The sequence below is a fragment of the Castor canadensis genome, chromosome 16, assembly GCF_047511655.1.
Source record: "Castor canadensis chromosome 16, mCasCan1.hap1v2, whole genome shotgun sequence".
Classification (NCBI taxonomy): domain Eukaryota; kingdom Metazoa; phylum Chordata; class Mammalia; order Rodentia; family Castoridae; genus Castor; species Castor canadensis.
This window is the reverse complement of record NC_133401.1, coordinates 29872387-29892727: the sequence shown is the minus strand read 5'-3', so window position 1 is coordinate 29892727 and position 20341 is coordinate 29872387. Positions and strand designations below refer to the sequence as shown.

At 43.1% G+C, this 20341-nt stretch overlaps 2 protein-coding genes and 1 non-coding gene across 3 annotated transcripts; 1 reads left to right on the top strand and 2 right to left on the bottom strand.

The window, feature by feature from the left end:
- Positions 1–9353: 9353 nt before the first annotated feature.
- On the bottom strand, positions 9354–9426 carry Trnaa-agc (transfer RNA alanine (anticodon AGC)). Its single transcript has one exon. It is a non-coding gene; the product is annotated as a tRNA-Ala (tRNA).
- A 2429-nt stretch (positions 9427–11855) lies between these two features.
- Positions 11856–12833, top strand: LOC109701977 (olfactory receptor 6Z7-like). Its single transcript, XM_020187420.1, has one exon. The coding sequence runs from the start codon at positions 11856–11858 to the stop codon at positions 12831–12833; it is 978 nt and encodes a 325-aa protein (XP_020043009.1).
- A 5268-nt stretch (positions 12834–18101) lies between these two features.
- On the bottom strand, positions 18102–19034 carry LOC109701987 (olfactory receptor 6Z7-like). Its single transcript, XM_020187430.1, has one exon. The coding sequence runs from the start codon at positions 19032–19034 to the stop codon at positions 18102–18104; it is 933 nt and encodes a 310-aa protein (XP_020043019.1).
- Between the last annotated feature and the right edge of the window lie 1307 nt (positions 19035–20341).

Below are 20341 nucleotides of genomic sequence, written 5' to 3'. Positions count from 1 at the left end.
CTGCAAACATTTGTGTACAAGTTTTTAAATGGACATGTTTCTGGTTCTCTTGAGTTTGAACACTATGGTTGACTTTTTTTCTCTGTCTTTTATTTTATCATTTCTGCATTTACTCACATGTGTATGCATTGTTTGGTCCACCTCCCCCCCACCGCCCCTGCCTCTGGCAGAACCTGTTCCATCCCCTTCTCCAATTTTGTTGAAGAGAAAACGTAAGAGATAATAAGAAAGACATAGGGGTTTTGCTAGTTTGAGATAAAGATAGCTATATAGACAGATTCCTAGCGTTGTTTCCATGCACATGTGTATTATAACACACATTGATTCATCTCTACCAGACCTCCTCACTACATCCTGGTTCCCTTACCATAGTGGCCTCTGCCAGTTTAAGATTACTTTATTCACTTCTGTACAGTGAGCACATCACTATGGTTGACTTTTTCATGAACTGTCAAACTGTTTTATAGAGTGGTCAGCTCCTACCTTCAAGTACCCTTTTAAGTTACTTAAGGTATACTTTCAAGTGCAGATGAAAGGAGTTTTAAACAGGGAAATTTATAGAGGAAACAGTGAAAACAAACTCACTAATACTTGTGGAAATTGTTAAATACAACAGGTTACATCATTACTATATCATCCCAGGAAAACTCACCACTTAGAGCAAGGGGGGCTTTGGAAAGGTGGGCTCACTCTCACATTTATCTGGCAGTGCTGTAAATTGTGAACATCTTTGGGCTGGAAGAGTGGCTCAGCGGTAGAGTGCCTGCCTCAAGAGCATGAATCCCTGAGTTCAAACCCCAGTCAGTCCCACCAAAATAATAAGAATCATAAATTAAAATAAATTGATATCAGCTTCTCAAAGAGCAGCTAGTAGAATCTGTTAAAAAAATAACATGTCTGTATTTGATCCACAATCTCCATCTTTGCAAATACTAGGAAAATTAAAGCACACCTCTACAAAAGTAATCATTTGAAGATATTTATTGGAGTGTTGCTTTAAGAGGCCTAAACTGGTGAGAATATGAATATCAATTGATAAAGTAATGACTGAATAAATGATGGTACTTCCATATTGTGAAATATTAGGAAGCTATTTTAAAAATAATTTTTATAACTCTACATTTTACAAGAAGACATGGTATCTGTTAATTTTAAAGTAAAATTTTAAGTAAATTTTTTTTACTTTGAAAGAATTCAGGGAGAAATGACATTTGTTTTTAAAAGTAAATAAAGCTTTTGCACTTTTCATTAAAATTTTTTAAAAGAGGGCCAGGCACGGAGGTGTATACCTGTAATCCTATGTGGTTGACATAGGTAGGAGGATCACAGTCTGAGGCTGACCCAGGGAAAAAACGCTACACTATATCTGAAAAATAAAGAAAGAACAAAAATGGCCTGGGGTGTAGCTTACATCATAGAGCAGCTGCCTAGGTCCTCAGTTCAAACCCCAGTAGCACCAAAAAGATTTTAAGCAGAAATCCTATATATATCTGTAAAGGTTTGCATAGACTGTGACTCAAAAGTTGAAAAACAATGAGAAGCAATAAAAGGTATTGATCAAAATTAGCACAATGTGAATGGAGGACAATTTGGCATTGTTCATGAATGGGAAATGAATGGAGCTGACAGAATCCCATTGTAAGAAAATTTCACCAAGAAAATAATTTAGGATGCTTGCAACTACTTAGCTTTGAGAAATATAATTTCTTCCTTTATTGGAAAACCATTGGAAGAAAACTTTGTTTGAAACAGCACGTTGGGGGCTGGGGTGTAGCTCAGTGGCAGAGCAATCATCTAGCAGGTTCAAGACTCTAGATTTCACCACCAGCACCCTAAAAAGACAGCGGGTTGAACTGCCACGTATCCATCCAATGGAATCCTATGACACTGTGGCATGAGGCCATAGGTAGGAGGATCTGAAGCAAAAATGTGAGAATCTACCTGAGAAATAGCCAAAAAAAAAAAAAAATACTGGAGGCACGGCTCAAGCAGTAGGGCAGGTCCTGAGTTCATATACAGAATCTGTTAGGTACATTACGGTCCATTCCTTGGGGGAATCCACTTTAGGAATCCCTCTGCCAGACTGTTCTTCATCATCCTAAATATTCAGATCAAGCATTCCAAACTTACATAAAAAAAAAACAGTTAGGCACAGTGGCTCATGCCTGTTACCCCCACTGTTCCAGAAGCAAAGCTCACAGGCTCAAGGTTTGAGGCTATCCCAGGCAAAAAGTCTCAAAGAAAAAATTGGGTGCCATAGGCATGCCTGTAATCCTAGCTACACGGGAGGCAGAGATAAGAATTGTAGTCTAAGGCTGGCTCTAGCAAAAAATACAAGACCCTCTCTGAAAATAACCTAAAGCTAAAAGGGCTGGAGGCATGGCTCAAGTGGTAGAGCACCTGTCTAACAGGCATGAGGCCCTGAGTTTAAACTCTTAAAAACTCTTCTAGGGTGTCAAGTTTCAAGCCTTCAACTTTTTAATTCTGAATCAACAAACATCCCAAGAATCCACCGTAAGCTGGACCTTTGCATGACCTCAAGATCACAGAAATAAAGAACGAGGCTCCTGCTCTGAATGAGGTCATAATTTAGTGTGAGAGAGAAAGCTAAGTATTTATAATGCAATGTGGAAAGGAGTATAGACATGTTGGGAGATAAGTAGGTTTTAGGTACAAGGAAAAGGAGAGCTGACATTCACTGGCTTCCTCCTGTGTGTCCTCCATGTCCCGGGCCTCTTCACTCTCTTGTTCAGTTTTCGCCTCCTTTGAGAAGGCCAGCAGCCTCCATGTTACAGGTATTATTAATGGTAAGAGCCAGTGCAGGTGCCTCACACCTGTCATCCTAGCTACTTGGGAGGCTAAGATCAGGAGGATCACAGTTCAAGGCCAGCCTGGGTGAGTAGTTTGAGAGACTTGACATCCAAAATAACCAGAGCAAAATGGACTGGAGGTGTGGCTCAAGCAGTAGAAAATATTATAATAGCAAGAAGTGGCACTTCCTGGGCGCCTGGTCTGTACCAGGAGTCACAATTGGTGTTTCCAGGCATCAAACCATTTACTCTGCTTTTGGGCTGTACTGGGATTTGAACTTGCTAGGCAGGTGCTCTACCAATTGAGCCACCACTACAGCCCTTTTTTGCTTTAGTTTATTTTTCAGATAGGGTCTCGGGTTTTTACCTGGATCTAACCCAGACTGTGATGCTCCTCCCAACAACCTCCCACATAGCTGGGACCACAGGCACTGCCACCACATTCAGTTTGTTGATTGAGATGGGGGTCTTGCTAACTTTTTTCTCAGGCTGGCTTTGAACTGTGGTCCTCCTGATCTCTACCTCCAGAGTATCTGGGATTATAGACATGAAGCACCACAGCAAGCCTACTTTACTAAGACAAGTCTTCCAAGTGATCATCACCATCTCATTTTGTAGACGGAGACCAAGGTCCCCTCTTCTTGAAGGGAAATTGGACTTTAGGCAAGTTGGTTTGGATCCTGGACATTCGGTGGAACTTCCGGATCCTGCCGAGGATGGTGGCATTTCCCTGACAGCACGCTGCTGTCTCCGAGGGGTAAGGGATTGTTTGGGGTGTCTAGAGCAGGAATAAGTGAACGAAAGCTGACCTGAGGTGGTTGAATCGATCTTGAGGATGAATTAGATTTCACTGGGGGAGGGGAGAGAACACATGGGCAGGGATCATCCTGGGCATAGATATGACAGGTGCAAAGTGCACTCTTTTTAAAAAATTTTTATTAGGATATATTCATTGAACATGGGGGGATTCATTGTGACAATTTCAAATAGGCTTATATTGTACATTGGTTAGATCACCCCCACCGTCTTTCCCCCTTCACCCCCCCACCATCCCACTTAAAGCAATTACAAGAGATTTCTTTGTTCTGTTTCATGTAAGCATATGAAGTCCATCTACCATATACCATCACTTTAATCTCCTTCCTTCACCCGTCCCTTCCCCCCACACTACCTATTTTACAGTCCTGTATTTCATTGTTGATTCCTAAGTCAATCTTCAAAGGGGTTTCTTTTTTTTGAATTCTTAGACCTTTAATTAGGAGAGTTGAGATACATTGTTTTTTCAGTAACAACACTAGCCCTGTAAAGACCTGTGGTCTCCTTAGCAAAGCTTTGAGAAAGATAAGAAGCCAATAGTGGAAATTTGAGGAACATCTGTATTTAACAGCCATTATACAGTAAGCATTAAAGCTTATAATTGAGGCCAAGTGGTAGGAGAGCAGAACATCTGTGATATGTAAGTCAATCTTCTTCAGTTGGTCTCTTAATATGTATCATATAAGACAGATTTATCACATATGTAAACAAAATGCATTACTATCTAGCACTGAAGTATTCCTATTTTATTAGAAACTCGAACACAAACAAAATAGCAAGAATTGTGTCTTTAACAATGCTGCCTTTACTAACTGTGTTTATAGAAGTCACAGAACCTAGACAATTCTCCATATTTTGATTCTGTGAGCTTCTATTTTTTTTCTTTTTTTATTGTTTTATTATTCATATGTGCATACAAGGCTTGGGTCATTTCTCCCCCCTGCCCCCACCCCCTCCCTTACCACCCACTCCACCCCCTCCCTCTCCCTCCAACCCCCTCAATACCCAGCAAAAACTATTTTGCCCTTATTTCTAATTTTGTTGAAGAGAGAGTATAAGCAATAATAGGAAGGAACAAGGGTTTTTGCTGGTTGAGATAAGGATAGCTATACAGGGCGCTGACTCACATTGATTTCCTGTGCCTGTGTGTTTTCTTCTAGGTTAATTCTTTTGGATCTCACCTTTTCCCTAGTTCCTGGTCCCCTTTTTCTGTTGGCCTCAGTTGCTTTTAAGGTATCTGCTTTAGTTTCTCTGCGTTAAGGGCAACAAATGCTAGCTAATTTTTTAGGTGTCTTACCTATCTTCACCCCTCCCTTGTGTGCTCTCGCTTTTGTCATGTGCTTAAAGTCCAATCCCCTTGTTGTGTTTGCCCTTGATCTAATGTCCTCATATGAGGGAGAACATATGATTTTTGGTCTTTTGGGCCAGGCTAACCTCACTCAGAATGATGTTCTCCAATTCCATCCATTTACCAGCGAATGATAACATTTCGTTCTTCTTCATGGCTGCATAAACTTCCACTGTGTATAGATACCACATTTTCTTAATCCATTCGTCAGTGGTGGGGCATCTTGGCTGTTTCCATAACTTGGCTATTGTGAATAGTGCCGCAATAAACATGGGTGTTCAGGTACCTCTGGAGTAACCTGTGTCACAGTCTTTTGGGTATATCCCCAAGAGTGGTATTGCTGGATCAAATGGTAGCTCAATGTTTAGCTTTTTAAGTAGCCTCCAAATTTTTTCCAGAGTGGTTGTACTAGTTTACATTCCCAACAACAGTGTAAGAGGGTTCCTTTTTCCCCGAATCCTCGCCAACACCTGTTGCTGGTGGTGTTGCTAATGATGGCTATCCTAACAGGGGTGAGGTGAAATCTTAGTGTGGTTTTAATTTGCATTTCCTTTATTGCTAGATATGGTGAGCGAGGGGTTTATTGATGTATCCCTGCTGTGGGTATGCTTTACTTTGGCCCATTCAACCCCTTCCATTACTCTCCCTTACCTCTTCCCTCCCACCCCCATCATTCAACAGCTTTCAATACACCTCCCTACGTCCTTGACCTGAGCAGGTGTAATGTATTACAGTGCACATGGTCAGAAGACACCAGGTGCAGAAAAGGTGTGGGCTTTCCCATGGACTCATAAATACCTGGCGTTGTTTACTGACCACAGTGTCCTTCATCCTGGTGGTATTACTCTCCTTATGCTAGAGTTGTGGTCATATGGTTTTTAAATCTATGTCATTTGATGGCATAAAGAAAAAAGGAAAAAGAGCAAAATTAAATCTCACTGAATAATACAAATTTGCTCTTGGTGTTCCAATCTGGAGAAAAACCCTGCTGAGAGGGGAATCCCAGCGTGAAGAGGAGAAGGAGTGTAACATTTACACCATGCTCAAGGAAGAGCACCACTGAGGACCAGCGCTGGACCGGCTGTGAGAGAGTTCATCATTGTTTTTAAGTATACGGTGGGGGTTATTGTGATATTTCCATATAATGTACCTTGATCATATTCACCCCCCCCCCCATTGTTCCTTCTTATCCTCTCTTTTTAACAATTGGATTTATCTCATTATCCCACTTCCATCTGTGCACAGAATATGCTTCGATCATATATACCACCATCACCGTCTCCCTTTGCCTACCTCCGCCAGCTAATACCCCTCAAATAGTCCCCTTTTTATACTCATGCCCTTGTTTTTGACTTTTAGGTCTAGATTTTACATCTGAGAGAAAACATGCAACCTTGTTCTTTCTGAGTCCCGTTAATGTCATTTAGCATGATGTTCTCCAGCTCCATTCATTTTCCTCCAAATGACGTAATTTCATTCTTCTTTATGGCTGAATAACACTCCATTATGTGAAAATACCACATTTACTTAAGCCATTCATTAATGGATGAACACCTAGGCTGATTACACACCCTGGCTATTGTGAATAATGCTACTATAAACATTTTCCTAGAGTTGGTAGAATTCCTGTCTACCTGCTTTTTTGTCTTACATTAAGCACAGTTGACTTTGTGACATTTCTGAGAGACTGAGCTCATACATCCCTCCTACAAGCCTCCCCAAATCTTCAGGTTTCTGTCCTCTGCACTTGTCACTACAAGGTGTTGTCAGTGTCTTGTGCAGGTCTAATGTCCCCCAGTACCCTGATGGCAACTCGAGATCACTGATTATATCTCATGCAACTGTATGAGGCCACTGTCTGACACAAGTCCTGGACCCCTCAGGAATTCAAAATGGCATGAGAACTGTCTTGGAACCAACATCACCTGTGGGCCCCCTCACCAAGACCCAGCACACTTTCATGAGAAGTTTTCACTGGAGTCTTTTCTCTAAATCCATAGGGATTAGCACAGCCCTCTAAGGTCCCATACTTGACTTAAACTGGTCCTCCTTCATGAGGCTGGTTATAAAAACAGAACTATGTTGGCAGCTCAGACAACACAGCGGTAGAGAAACAGAGAAAGGCTGTTGAGAACTCACTGCTCAGGGCTACAGAGAACTGGCAGAGGTCTTTTTTGGTGGTGCTTCAGATTGAACCCAGGGCCTTGTTCATGCTAGGCAAGAGCTCTACCACTGCGCCACACCCCCCAGCACAGGGAGAGGTCCTCAAATTCATTGGCCAATTATTCCAGCTCTGACATCTTTACCTATGCCCAAAGGCAGAAACTGAATCATTCATGTTCCCAGAGTGTTCATCAGGAGGAAAAGCAAGCCATGACTACCTTTAATTGAAAGGTAAGAAAATAAGATCATTTGATTTGGGAAAGAAAAAAAATTCTTCCTTCTCTAGGGAACCCTTGGGTGCTAGATACTGCCTGGGTGCCATAGAAATGTATTGGAATTAATCCCTTGACAATCATAAGAATTCAGGATTTTTATCTACATGCTGGAGATGAAGAGGTGAGGTCTACAAGGTCAGAGTCCATGTCTAAGGTCACAAGTCAGTGTAGATATAGCTTGACTGGAACCAGTTCTGTCCTGTTTTAAAGCTCTATTCTTAAGTCCCACATAGCATATTTCAAATTGAGAGTCATAAAATTGCTTTATTGGGTCAATTGTATTTTTAAATGACACAGGAATGTGAAAGAAAATATCAGAGGGATTCATGTAAAGTAAGGGCAGGTGTTTTTGTGAAGCTCCTATTTTATTTGGATAGGTGGTGTTTGTGTGTATGTGTGCCATTGTGAATTATTCATAACCAATACATTCCTTACTCTGAGCCATGGTGAGAATGCTTAGGCTCCACTGTGAGATAGTATTGCAGTACATTCAACACAGGCAATAATGAAAGACAGGACCATGTAATGTCTTCTTCTTCTTGAAGGAAACACTGCTCTGTTAAGTAACAAGTAATTCAGGCTCAGAGAGGTTAAGAATCTTATAGTCATGCAGCTAGCCACCTGCTTTATGTATCCTACAAATTTCACTGGAGGGCAGAAACCAAGTCAGCCATAACCCAATCTCAGGATGTGATATGACTCAGGCATGATAAATGTTTGTAGGATTGGCTTAACATCTTCAAATCATCCCAATAGCCCAAGACCTTTCAAGATACTCTGACATTCTAGGTCATCTGATGTTGTCAGAGAGGCAAGATAAACAAAGAAGCTCTCAAGAGAAGTTGAATCAGTTATGGGGCAGTTATAAAGGGAAATAGGACATAGAAATGACCAAGGGGAAAACAGTCTGGCTAAAGAGGAAAAAAAATTAGTTGGTAGAAGACTGGCTGGAAATTGCTTCAGTACTGAGGACAGCGCCATGAAAGTCTTGATGGATCCTTAGTCCTTGCTCAGAACCATGGACAGCACAGTCAGCAGGCGACTTTGGGTAGAGGTATGTAGGGGTCCCAACCAGTACTCCAGACGCTCACTCTGAGCCTCCCTGGGTTTCTCTGAATATTGTTTCTAAACAATATATTTTAAGAAACTTTTGCATGATTTGGTTTTATATAAGTTGAATTATACCTTTGAATACTTATGTAACTTTTTTTTCTTTTTGATAGTACTGGGGTTTTAACTCAGGGTCTTGCACTTGCTAGGCAGGTCCTCTACCACTTGAGTCACCTCCCCTCCACCCTTTTAGCTTTAGTTATTGTTCAAGCAGGCTGGACCTCAATCCTCCTATTACACTTCCTGTGCAACTGGGACAAGAGGCACACACAACCATGTCCACCTTACTGGGTGAAATAGAGTTTTACTAACTTTTTGCCTGGGCTTGCCTTAAACCACATCATCCCAATCTATTCCTCCCAACTAGCTGGAATTACAGGTGTGAGCCTCCATACCTGGCCTTAACTTTCCTTTTTTGCTCAAGATTATGTTTCCAAAATTGATCACTAATGATATTAGATGCTACTCATTCATTTACCTACAGAACAGCACTATATTACGTAGAGTTCACAATGTACTTATCAATTCTATGGGACATGCTTACAGACTTTTGCTATGAACATGGATTTGTACATATGATTGGAGGCAGAATTTCCAGTATGCACATATTAAAATTCACTAGATAAGCCTGAATTTATTTCCAATGTTACAACACCCACTTCAGCACTCAGAAGCCATGTATCAAAGTTCTTAATCATGACACTTAGTATGTGCAGATGCTTAGGTTGGTGACAGTTCTATGGTGTGAAATGACATCTCATTTTGGTTTTAATTCACATTTTTTTAGTTCTTAATAAGGTGAGCATATTTACGTGTATGGGTATTTTATTTTGGTGGTACTGGGGTTTGAACCCAGAACCTCCTGCTTGCTAGGCAGATGCTCTACCACTTGAGCCACTCCACCAGCCCTATGTGTATGTTTTGAGGGATACAGTCCAGGATATTTCTTCATTTTCTATTGAAAAAAGATTTTCTCCATTGATTGGTTGATATCTTTGTATGTTCTTCATAGGGACTGCTTGTCACTTACATGTTTTTCATAACTTTTGATTTTTGTCACAATCAGGATTTCTTTATATGACTGGATTTCTTTTTGTGACATGTTAATTGTAAAAAAGAATTTCATTGTGATGTGTCCATACAAGCATATGATGTGCTTCGATCAAATTCAACCCCGTTGCCATCCTTCTTTCTGATTGTTCCCCCCCCCAAAAAAACAGTCGCCATTTTATATCCATGTCATTTTTTATGTCTATACTTCACACATGACAGAGCACATGTGGTTGTTGAAAATTCTTAAATTTCAAGGTGGACAAAGTTTAAATTCTTTTCCTTCACTGTTACTGTTTTCTGTACACCAAGATCACAAAGATATGCTTCTGTGTCATCTTCTAACATTTCAGAGATTTTTTTCCTTCACATTTTTATTTTCAATTCACCTGAAATTGGTGGTTTTAGTCATGTGGTTTGATGTGGGTTTCCATTTTTTATTGTTTGGGGTGGATAACTAGCTACCCAAGGACACTGTCCTGGTCCACCTGGTCTGCTCTTCCGCCAACTTAACATTCAGTGGTTCCTTGTCATCAGTGAGAAATAAGCTGAGATGTCACCTCCCTGCCCCACACCATGTCCCCTGACTCTCCCCTTCTAAAATAACCTCCTCCAGAGCTAGACAACCACTGACATCCTCCTTTGCCTTTTCTTTAGCACTCATCCTCTTAAAGTGTCTCATTTTTACAGTTGTCTTTCTGTTTGCTTTCTCTGTCCCTGTCTATTTAAGATATAAATGAACTTTGGGTCATGGAAGTTGGTTTTGTTCACTGTTTGATTTCAGGCACCTGGTACCAAAAATGTGATAAACATTTGCTATTGCATACATATAATGAGTCAGAAATAAACCCAAATACTCCCATGTCTCACATTGGGTCCCCAGTTTTACTGGCACAGGAAAGGATCCTCCCTCATCCCCACCCCGCCACACCTTCCGTTTGAACAAGTTTCTTACTGCCATGAGCCTCAGTGAATTGTGTGTGTGACTGTTACAGTAACCCTAATTCATCTAGAAGTCTCAGACAGTAAAAAAGTGATGTTTATGCATTCAGAAAACAGAACAGGACACATAAATGATGCTCAACACATGAAGTTTCTTTCCTTTAAAAAAAAGCTGTTAAGCCAGGTGTGGTGGCTATTCCTATAGTCCTCACTCTGTGGAAGCTGAGGCAGGAAGATCATGAGTTTGAGGCCAACCTGGACTGCATAGGGAGATCTTATCTCAAAAAAAAACAGGGCTGTGGTGGCTCAAGTGGTAGAGTGTCTGGCTCTAGCAAGTGTAAAACCCTGCGTTCAAACCACAGTACAGATAAGAAAAAGAAAAAAATTATTGCCTTTCTGGAAGGAATTACTTTTACAAATATCCAGACAGGAAATTTTCCATTTGTCTTTTTAGAACATTTATTATGCTGACTCCATTATTCCAATAAACAATGGCAAATTTTCTGCAAAAGTAGTCCATGTAAGAGACGTATACTAAAAACTGAGAGAGAGATACTGCTCAAAATAAATGTATATTTAAAATATACACGCAAGCTCTGGGATCTTGGGAAATTTTTGAGAGACAAAGAAAGAAAGGAGGAAGGAAGGGAGGGAGGGAGGGAGGAAGGGAGAAAGGGAGGAAGGAAGGAAGGAAGAAGAAAGGAAAGAGAAGGAAGGAAGAGAGGGAGGGAGGAAAAAAGGAAGGGAGGGAGGAGAAGTAAGGGATGAAGTAAAGAGACGAAAGGAAAGGAGAGAGGAAGGAAAGAGAAGAAGAGAAGGAAGGAAGGAAGGGAGAAAGGGAGAGAGGGAGGGAGGAAGGGAGGGAAAGGAAAGGAAAGAAATGGAGGGAGGTTGAAAACCCTGATCTAGAAAAAGCCACCATCATTCCTTACTTTATAAAGCATCTTCTATTTATTGCCATGTTACTTAGCATTTGCAAGGATGGGCCAGGGGTGTGGCTCACTAGTAGAGCCTTGCCTAGCATACAAGAGCAGCAATAAATAAATAAATATCCATAAGGACAAGGGCCTCGTGAGGATGGATTTCACCTCCGTTTTGCAGACACAGGCTCGTGAAGATTGAGCACCTTTCTGAAATCACAGCCTGAGTGAGTGCACTTGTAAGTTCTTCATTTCCAGGTTTGTGATTTTCCAATTGCCAGTGTTCCTCCCGACGGTAGTCAACCCCCCCACCTCCAGTCACATGGACCCTGAAAGGTCCAGCTATATATGTTCTTCCTGTTTAACCCTACACTCCTGCATGGACCAGGTTCTCTATAAACCTGTTTTCCTCTTCACTTAGATGGAGAGGTCACTGGAGTTGGCCAATGGCTCCAGCAACCTTGGTTTTGTCATACTGGGTTTGTCTGCTAGGAAAGACATCCGGGATGGCCTGTCTGTCATCTTCCTCACACTCTACCTGCTGATCCTCCTGGAGAACACGCTCATCGTCTACCTCATCTGCACTCACAGTGAGCTCCGCAAGCCCATGTACTTCTTCCTGGGCCACCTCAGCTGCCTGGAGATGTCTTACGTGTCTGTGACCATGCCCACTCTGCTGGCAAGCCTACGGTCCAGGCCCTGCCTTGTATCATTCACAGCCTGCATTGCTCAGCTGTTTTTATTCATCTCTCTCATTGGGACCAAGTGCACCCTCCTGGCCTCCATGGCCTATGACCGCTACGTGGCCATTTGCCATCCACTGCATTACCCACTGCTCATGCGGTCCCAGGTCTGCTGGGGCTTGGCCTTGTCCTCGTGGCTGGGTGGACTGGTGATCTCAGTGGTCAAGACCACATGCATCACTAGCCTGTCCTACTGTGGCCCCAACGTCCTCAACCACTTCTTCTGTGACATCTCCCCTCTGCTCAACCTGTCCTGCACCCACATGGCCCTCACAGAGCTGGTGGGCTTCATCTCAGTGCTTGTGGTCTTCTGTGGGTCATTCCTCGTTGCTCTGGCCTCCTACATGGCCATTGGTAGGGCTGTACTCCGCATGTCTTCAGCTGCTGCTGGCCATAAGGCCCTCTCCACCTGCTCCTCCCACCTGATAGTCATGGGCATCTTCTACTCAGTAGTGCTCTTTATGTATTCCCAACCCAGCCACACTGAGTCCACAGACCTCAACAAGGTGCTGTCAATCATCTATACGGTGGCCACACCCACGTGTAGCCCAATCGTCTATGGCCTGCGGAACAGGGAGGTCCACGCGGTGCTGCGCAGGACCCTCAGCCCACGCTGGGCAGTCAAGGCCAAGTGCCCAGGGTTCAAAGGCAAATAGAAGCTTGGAGGAAATATTTAGGGCATTATGCATGGAGACTTTTTAAAATCAATCTGGAAAATAGGAATGTTCCAAAAGAAAAACCAAAGTAATGTTATTTGTTTTATTTTAGTGGGACTGGAATTTGAACGCAGGGCTTCACACTTGCAAAGCAGGTGCTCTGCCACTGAGTCACACCTCCAGTCCAGGAAATGTTATTGACAAAGAAATATAACTGCCTGGTAACCTACAAAGAGATTGTCAACCTCTATTAAATGCAAATTTGAACAGAAGACTGTAAATCACCCTTTGCATGCTAATATGTGTGTAATACATATATTAGCCACAGTCCTGCTAATCTTCACCTCCTACATAGCTAGGATTACAAGCACGAGCCACCTCACCCAACCCTGAAATATTTTACATAATTTTATAAAGTAATAGTTTATGTTGTCCATAACTAAAAGGAAGTGAGCATGTTCTGATGATTGACATCTGTGAGTCTTAACTGGTGTTACTAAGGAAAAACCTAAATACATATATGTATAGGTACATACAGTGCCCAAAATAAATGTACATAATAAATAATATTGCAAAATTGTGAGACTTGGAGTAAACATTATTTTTTGGAAGTGATTGGAAATAACTCAAATATTCACCAAAAAATTAAAACATTATTTCTGCAAAAAATATGTAACAAAAATAATATGCATTAATTAGAGATTAAAATAGACCTGTGATTACTGACATGGGGAAGTTTTGTAAAACACTAGTAATCATAACAGTAATTGCAATCATAGGATACACATCAAACAGGTAATGGAGGTGTTTTTAGGATTGGGACCAGAGAAGACTCATATTTTATATTTTACATATTGACTTATTTTCATTAATTTTGCATTACCTTTATAATTGAATAGATAAATTATAAGAGGAAAAGTAACTTAAAGAATGACCTTCTATGCAGTGACTTGTTCATTCTCTGGAGTATTCTTTTTGGCAGCACTGGGGTTTGAACTCAGGGCTCACACTTGCTGGACAGGTGCTCTACCACTTGAGCCACACCCCCAATCCTTCTTTTTAAAAAAATTTTAATAAGTGTATTTAATTTTTTAATAGTTTTGTCATCTTTTGAATTAGTCCACAGCCCTTTTGGCTTTAGTTGTTTTTTTAAGTAGAGCCAACAATCTTCCTACTTGTGCCTCCCACATAGCTGGGATGATAGGCCAGCACCACCACAACCAGATTTTCTGTTGAGATGAAGTCTTGGTAATTTTTTGCCCAGGTAGCCTTGAGCCACAGTCCTGCTAATCTTCACCTCCTACATAGCTAGGATTACAAGCACGAGCCACCTCACCCAACCCTGAAATATTTTACATAATTTTATAAAGTAATAGTTTATGTTGTCCATAACTAAAAGGAAGTGAGCATGTTCTGATGATTGACATCTGTGAGTCTTAACTGGTGTTACTAAGGAAAAACCTAAATACACCCTCTATCTTCACTAGCTCTTAGTTGTCTTAAAAACATCACTAATTTTGGAGGCCACGCACTAGTCAATACTTCATTGGTTTATAACTAACTTTGCTGTAGACAGCACCTCCACTGTGTGGGTTATGATAACAGTTGCTTAGGTTACCTTTCAGGGACTTAAGGCCACTTTTGCTAAAATCACTGACTCCTCACTTGTTCCTGAAGACGTCTGAGGGGTGACAAGAATGGGAAAAATATATATGGTATCTCCATCTCCATACTGTGTCTGTCTCCTTTGCTGCCTTCACCTTTGGATCAGATCCCATTCAAGTCTTTATTTAGACATGTTGAACATTTGAAAAATGTTTCATTTTTCGATATAACTTGTCCTGGACCTGTGTGGTCCTCATCCCCATTCAAGACTAAAGACACTTACCAGCCACTATGATTGATAACACAGGATCACAAAAGGAGTGAAAAGAAGTGGCACCAGAATTCCTGGAAGATCTCCACCTGATCCCAGAAAAGACATGACTGTTCCTCCCCTTTTGTTAGCTCTGCTCTTCCTGCTCTGTCTCTGTCACCCCTCACCACTCCGCTCCATTCCTAGGCCACTGAATAAAGGTTCCTTTCTTCTCAATACTCTCTATGGGATATTGGTTTTTCCACAGGATAAACTTCCAACCTGGGTTTGGTAACAGCAATGCATTTTGGAAAAGTAGTATGTCCATATATACAAAAGCCTTAAGATTCTGAATGCCCTGGCTGTTGTCAATTACACTGTGGAAATTTATCCTGAAGCAAAGGATGAAAATATATTGAGCAATGAAAGGACCCATTCAGAAATATTTACAGAAAGGTAACACAGTTGTTAGGTAGTTGCAATTGTCTAATAACCCTATGACAGGTTTGTTACTCACCGCCATTATTAGGAAGCTAAAAGCCAAAGTTATGAAATGGCCCTACACTTACCAGCTTGAAAAAAAACCTTAGAGAAAATCCAGTGGTGGCTGGGCATGGGGAAAGACACACTGTAAGACTGCAGGGTGGCACATGGAGACAAAGGCATGGAAAGCAATTCACCCACAGTGGTTTCCCGCAATTAGACATGGTGATCACGATTTCGTCTTCACAGAGGAAGACTTCAGGGCTCTCCTTTGACAGTTCCACCCTCTGCCTCCCAGGCACAGTGTATGACTGTACTGTGGGAACCACCGGGGTTGGGTGGGGTCCTGAGGTTGGTTCTAAGTAATGGGCAATGATGACACTTTCAGTCCTAAGACTTCAGCTCCAAGAGAGAGACCTTCATTGCTCTCTTTTCTCTCTTTCTGGTGACAAGCAAATGTCTGCCTCTTCCACATGAGCTCCTGCCCATGGTTACAGGTCCTTCCCACCTGCCAATTTAAAGTGGACACAGAGTCTGGGGAAAGTTTATGAAAGAAGTCACCAAGGCTTCAGGGTCATGGTACTCGTAGTGAGAGCCAGCCTTCCCTTCAGAACACAAATCATTCAGACATGTGGAAAAGACGACTGTACAATGGACATCCTATAGCATTGATGCAATGACATGGAAATAAGTGAAACTTACCCATGGGTGAGTGGATGAACCAGCCATTGGTCTCCACACCTTCAAAGCCTTAAGAAAGCTCATGTCCATCTCTCCTGCCTGTGCCTGGGGCCCGGCATTGCTCTGTGATAGCAGCACCTGCCAAACACTGTGACCTGGAGAAGGGGACACTATGGTACAATTATTTAGGGAAAAGCATGTGATTTGGCTGTCATTCCTGGAGTCCCCTGAGCTGCATGCAAGCACACTGTAAACCTCATCTCCTGTGTCCATCAATCAGCAGTGCTGGGGTGACACTGCCACTGTACCCACTGAGCAGGAAGAGGCTGAAGCTGAGAGAGGTGTAATAGCTGCCCAAGGTCACAGAGCTGGCAGCTCCACAGCCCTAATGTGTTGGTCCTGTGTCCTGGACAGACAACGGTCTGGACCTGCCTGCAGAATTGAGCCTCCTTCACTAAGAATGGGCACAGGCCTGAGCCCCCTATGTCCATCATGAAAACACCTGGTTCACTTCTGAGCCAAGTGTCGTCTTCGTCTTTCACAACATCTGTGATGCATTCTTAACATTTAAGACATGGTGATGACAGGAAGAGAGGGTGTGTCACTGAAGGAACAGAGGCACAACTCAGCGATATCTGGACACCCTTCCCCTTTCCCCCTCCCCCAGGCCCTGGGCCTCGTGAAGGAGCCCCTTAGCTCACAGCCTGGGATTCTACTCCCAGACACATCCATGCCACCTCTTTGTGTGGGGCACTCCCCTTTCTTCAAAGTCCCAGCTGGGAGGGTGCAGGTGGTTTCAGGTGAGTGCTGAGTGCCCACCATTTTTCCTACTCCCCAGCACTGCCTTTACCTGTTGCCTCCTTCGTGTGAGTGTTTGCATGTGCATGTGTGTGTTTGTGGGTATGTGTGTGTTCTGTGTCTGTGTGTGCATGCATGCATGTCTGTGTGTGAGTCTGTATATGTCTGTGTGTTGTGTGTACATGTGTGTGGACGTGTGCTTGTTTCTGTGTGTGCATATGTGTGTATGTACATGTGTGTGTTCATGTGTTTTATGTGTATGTATGTACATGAATGCATGTCTGTGTATGTGCATGTGTGTGTATATTATGTGTGTGTGCATGTCTCTGTGTGCCTGTGTGTGCATGTGTGTGCACGGGTGCATGTGCTATGCGTCTGTGTGTTTCTATGTGTGTGTGCCTCCATGTGCATGTGTTGGGGGGTGTGCGTGTGTCTGTGTGTGCATGTGCATCTGTACAGATGTATGTGTCTTATGTGTGTGTGTGCATGTGTGTGAATGTGTGTGCATGTGTGTCTGTGTGTGTGCACATGTGCGTCTGTGTGTGTCTATGTGTATGTGCCTGCATGCATGTCTCTGTGTGTGTCGGGGGTGTGTGTGTGAATGTGTCTGTGTGTGTGAATGTGTGTACATGTGAGATGCTCTGGTCTCACATTGGTATCACACACCCACTCCTAGGCTCAGATAAATTTCAAGTGGCTTGTTTCTGGATGAAATTTGGTGGGTCCGTAGGTAAATGACAAGGAAGAACAGATATGGAGCTGTCAGCTCTCCTAGACTTGAGGACTCCATGCTGAGAGTTAAATGTGATAATCGCATGAGTTCAGCAATCTCTCTGTGCACAGTAGGTGTCAACCTAACACGAATCCCTGTACACATGGTCATCAGTGTACATGAAGGAAGGGCATGACCTTCCTTCAGTGAACTCCTCCTTCATCTCCTCAGCCAACGCTGCAAAGCTCCCCATGTGTGCCAAGCATCCCTACAAGACATGTCCCCATGCAGGAAAAAAGGGGTCCACACTTGTGCAGTGCTCAGTCCTGGTTCACATCTTCACCTTGTGTGAACTGAGACTGCAGAGTGCTGCAGCAGGAGTCAGGCATGTGGCTGACTGTGGACGGTGACAAGAAACTGTGTAGAGGGCATCGAGCTGAGCATTGACAGGAGGACAGGCAGGACATGGAACTCCCAGCAGGTAGAACAGCATGAGAAGCCCCTGTGGAAGGCAGAGCAGACACCCATAGGTGATGTTGATCTCATGTGTGTGAACCGAAACCTAACAAGAGAGCTTGAATTCCTGGTGAAGGGGACTTTATGAAAATACTAAAAAGACACAGAATTGCACATGTTTAAAAGGTGAACTTTATTTTATATAAATTGCATCTCAATAAAAAGTAGGATATTGGTAATTTAAGGTCTCCCCTATAGCTCTGTCAGCTGGTCACTCTTAGGACTAGTGCAGGGATTTTTGGATAGCCGCTTGGACCTCCTTGTTCCGCAGACAGTAAATGATGGGGTTGCACATGGGCGTGACCACCGTGTAGATGACCGACAGCACCTTGTTGAGGTCCATGGCTTCTATGTGGCTGGGCCGGGCATAAATTAAGATGGTGGCCGAGTAGAAGATCCCCACCACCACCAGGTGGGAGGCGCAGGTGGAGAAGGCTTTGTGGCGGGCAGCAGCTGAAGACATGTGGAACACAGTCCTGCCGATGGCCACATAGGAGGCTATGGCCACAAGAAGGGAACCCCAGAGGATAACGATGGCAGAGATGAAGTCCACCAGCTCTGTGAGGGCCACGTGGGTGCAGGACAGGTTGAGTAGAGGGGAGACATCACAGAAGAAGTGGTTGAGGACATTGGGACCACAATAGGACAGGGTGGCAATGCACGCTGTTTTGATCACCGAGACCACCAGTCCACCCAGCCAGGAAGTCATGCCCAAGCCCAGACAGACCTGGGGCCGCATGAGTAGTGGGTAATGCAGTGGGCAGCAGATGGCCATGTAGCGGTCATAGGCCATGGAGGCCAGGAGGGTGCACTCTGTGCAGATGAGGGAGATGAAGAAGAAGAGCTGGGTCATGCAACCTGTGAAGGAAATATGGTAGGGTCCAATCCACAGCCCCACGAGCAGGGTGGGCATGGTCACAGACACATAGGACATCTCCAGGCAGCTGAGGTGACCCAGGAAGAAGTACATGGGCTTTCGGAGCTCACTGTGAGTGCAAACGAGGTAGACAATGAGCGTGTTCTCCAAGAGGGTCAGCAGGTAGAGCGTGAGGAAGATGATGAACAGTGCATTCCTTACCTCCAGCCCAGTGGACAAGCCCAGGAGGACAAACTGCTGGACCTTGGTCATGTTGGCCACCTCCAGGGACATCTCCATCTAAAAACAAAATACATCTATGAAACATTTTGCAAATCTTTTTCTCTACATCTTAACCCAACCCGGACCAAAGCCATGCATTGCTTCACTTGAGTAAATGAAGTGAGTTTGTATTGGGTCTTTCAGCTTCCAACCTGGCCCTTTATAATCCTCTGTGTAGAACAGATCATTTAGGATCACTCTTTTCAAATCCTCATCCTCATCCTCAAATGTCCTCAAGTCTTAAAACCTTAAAGAAGTCCCTCCTGAAGTTCCTTCTGTCTGGAATATGCTTCTCCCCTTCCCTGCTCTTCTCATTTCTATGAATTCTCTTAGCCTTTGTTTCAATGTCTGATCCTAAGATAAGACTTTCTTGAAAAAAATTTGCATTAAATCCTGTGTCGATATTCTCTATTTCTGTACCCCTTCCTTCCTTTCAAAGCAAGTGTAACAACTTTAAATTACCTACTGCTTTGTCCAGTTTTCCATTGTCTCTCTAACCATGTGGTAAGTCTCCTGAGGGCAAGGACCATGCCGGTCTTCCTCAGGATTCTGAGGATCTGGTGGATCAAAGCTGGTTCCCCAGGCTTTACCCTCCCTTAGGAGATAAAAAAAATGGAATATAGGGACTCTTCCAAGGTGAACTTTGTTGTCAAAGTGGTGAATTGGAAGGGACCCAATGTAATGTGGTTGGAAGAGCACTGGGATTGAGGCCAGAAATTCTGCCTCTTCTGCCTTTTACAATCCCCAGCCTGTAGTTGGATTATGTAATCTTTCCTCTGTAAAATGGGATGTTGTTGAGATTGCATGAGAAAATGAAAAAAGAAACTTCTGTGTACATGAACTCTTAGTTTTTACTGCAATCAGTCCCTTTTTTGGTGGCTTTCAAAAACAAACTACATACAGCAAGAGGCCGGGCATGGTTGCTTGTGTCTGTAATCCCAACTACACTGGAGGCATAGAGAGGAAGATCATGGTCCAATGCTGGCCCTGGGCAAAAACGCAAGACCCTGTCTGAAAAACTACTAAAGCAAAAAAAGAGCCAGCGGTGCAGCTCAAGTGATAATGTGCCTGCAGAGCAAGCACAAGGTCCTGAGTTTAAACCTTAGTTTTACAGTGGACTTCTGGGGTTCTCTTGGACATAATGGAGTTGAGAATAATTCTTGTCTCCCTGACTATGAGTTTGATCCATATACTGATTCCATGACTTTTAATGATGAAATTAGCCACTTGATTCTATTTACAATACCATGTAGAAGTGTCCTGTGTGCATGAAGACGCATACAGGACATCGCACATCGGTGGGACCCACTTCCAGAAGTTCAACA

What these genes read in the sequence shown, in the direction of transcription:
- LOC109701987 (XM_020187430.1), bottom strand. Translation starts at nt 19,034, where the DNA reads ATGGAGATGTCCCTGGAGGTGGCCAACATGACCAAGGTCCAGCAGTTT.
- LOC109701977 (XM_020187420.1), top strand. Translation starts at nt 11,856, where the DNA reads ATGGAGAGGTCACTGGAGTTGGCCAATGGCTCCAGCAACCTTGGTTTT.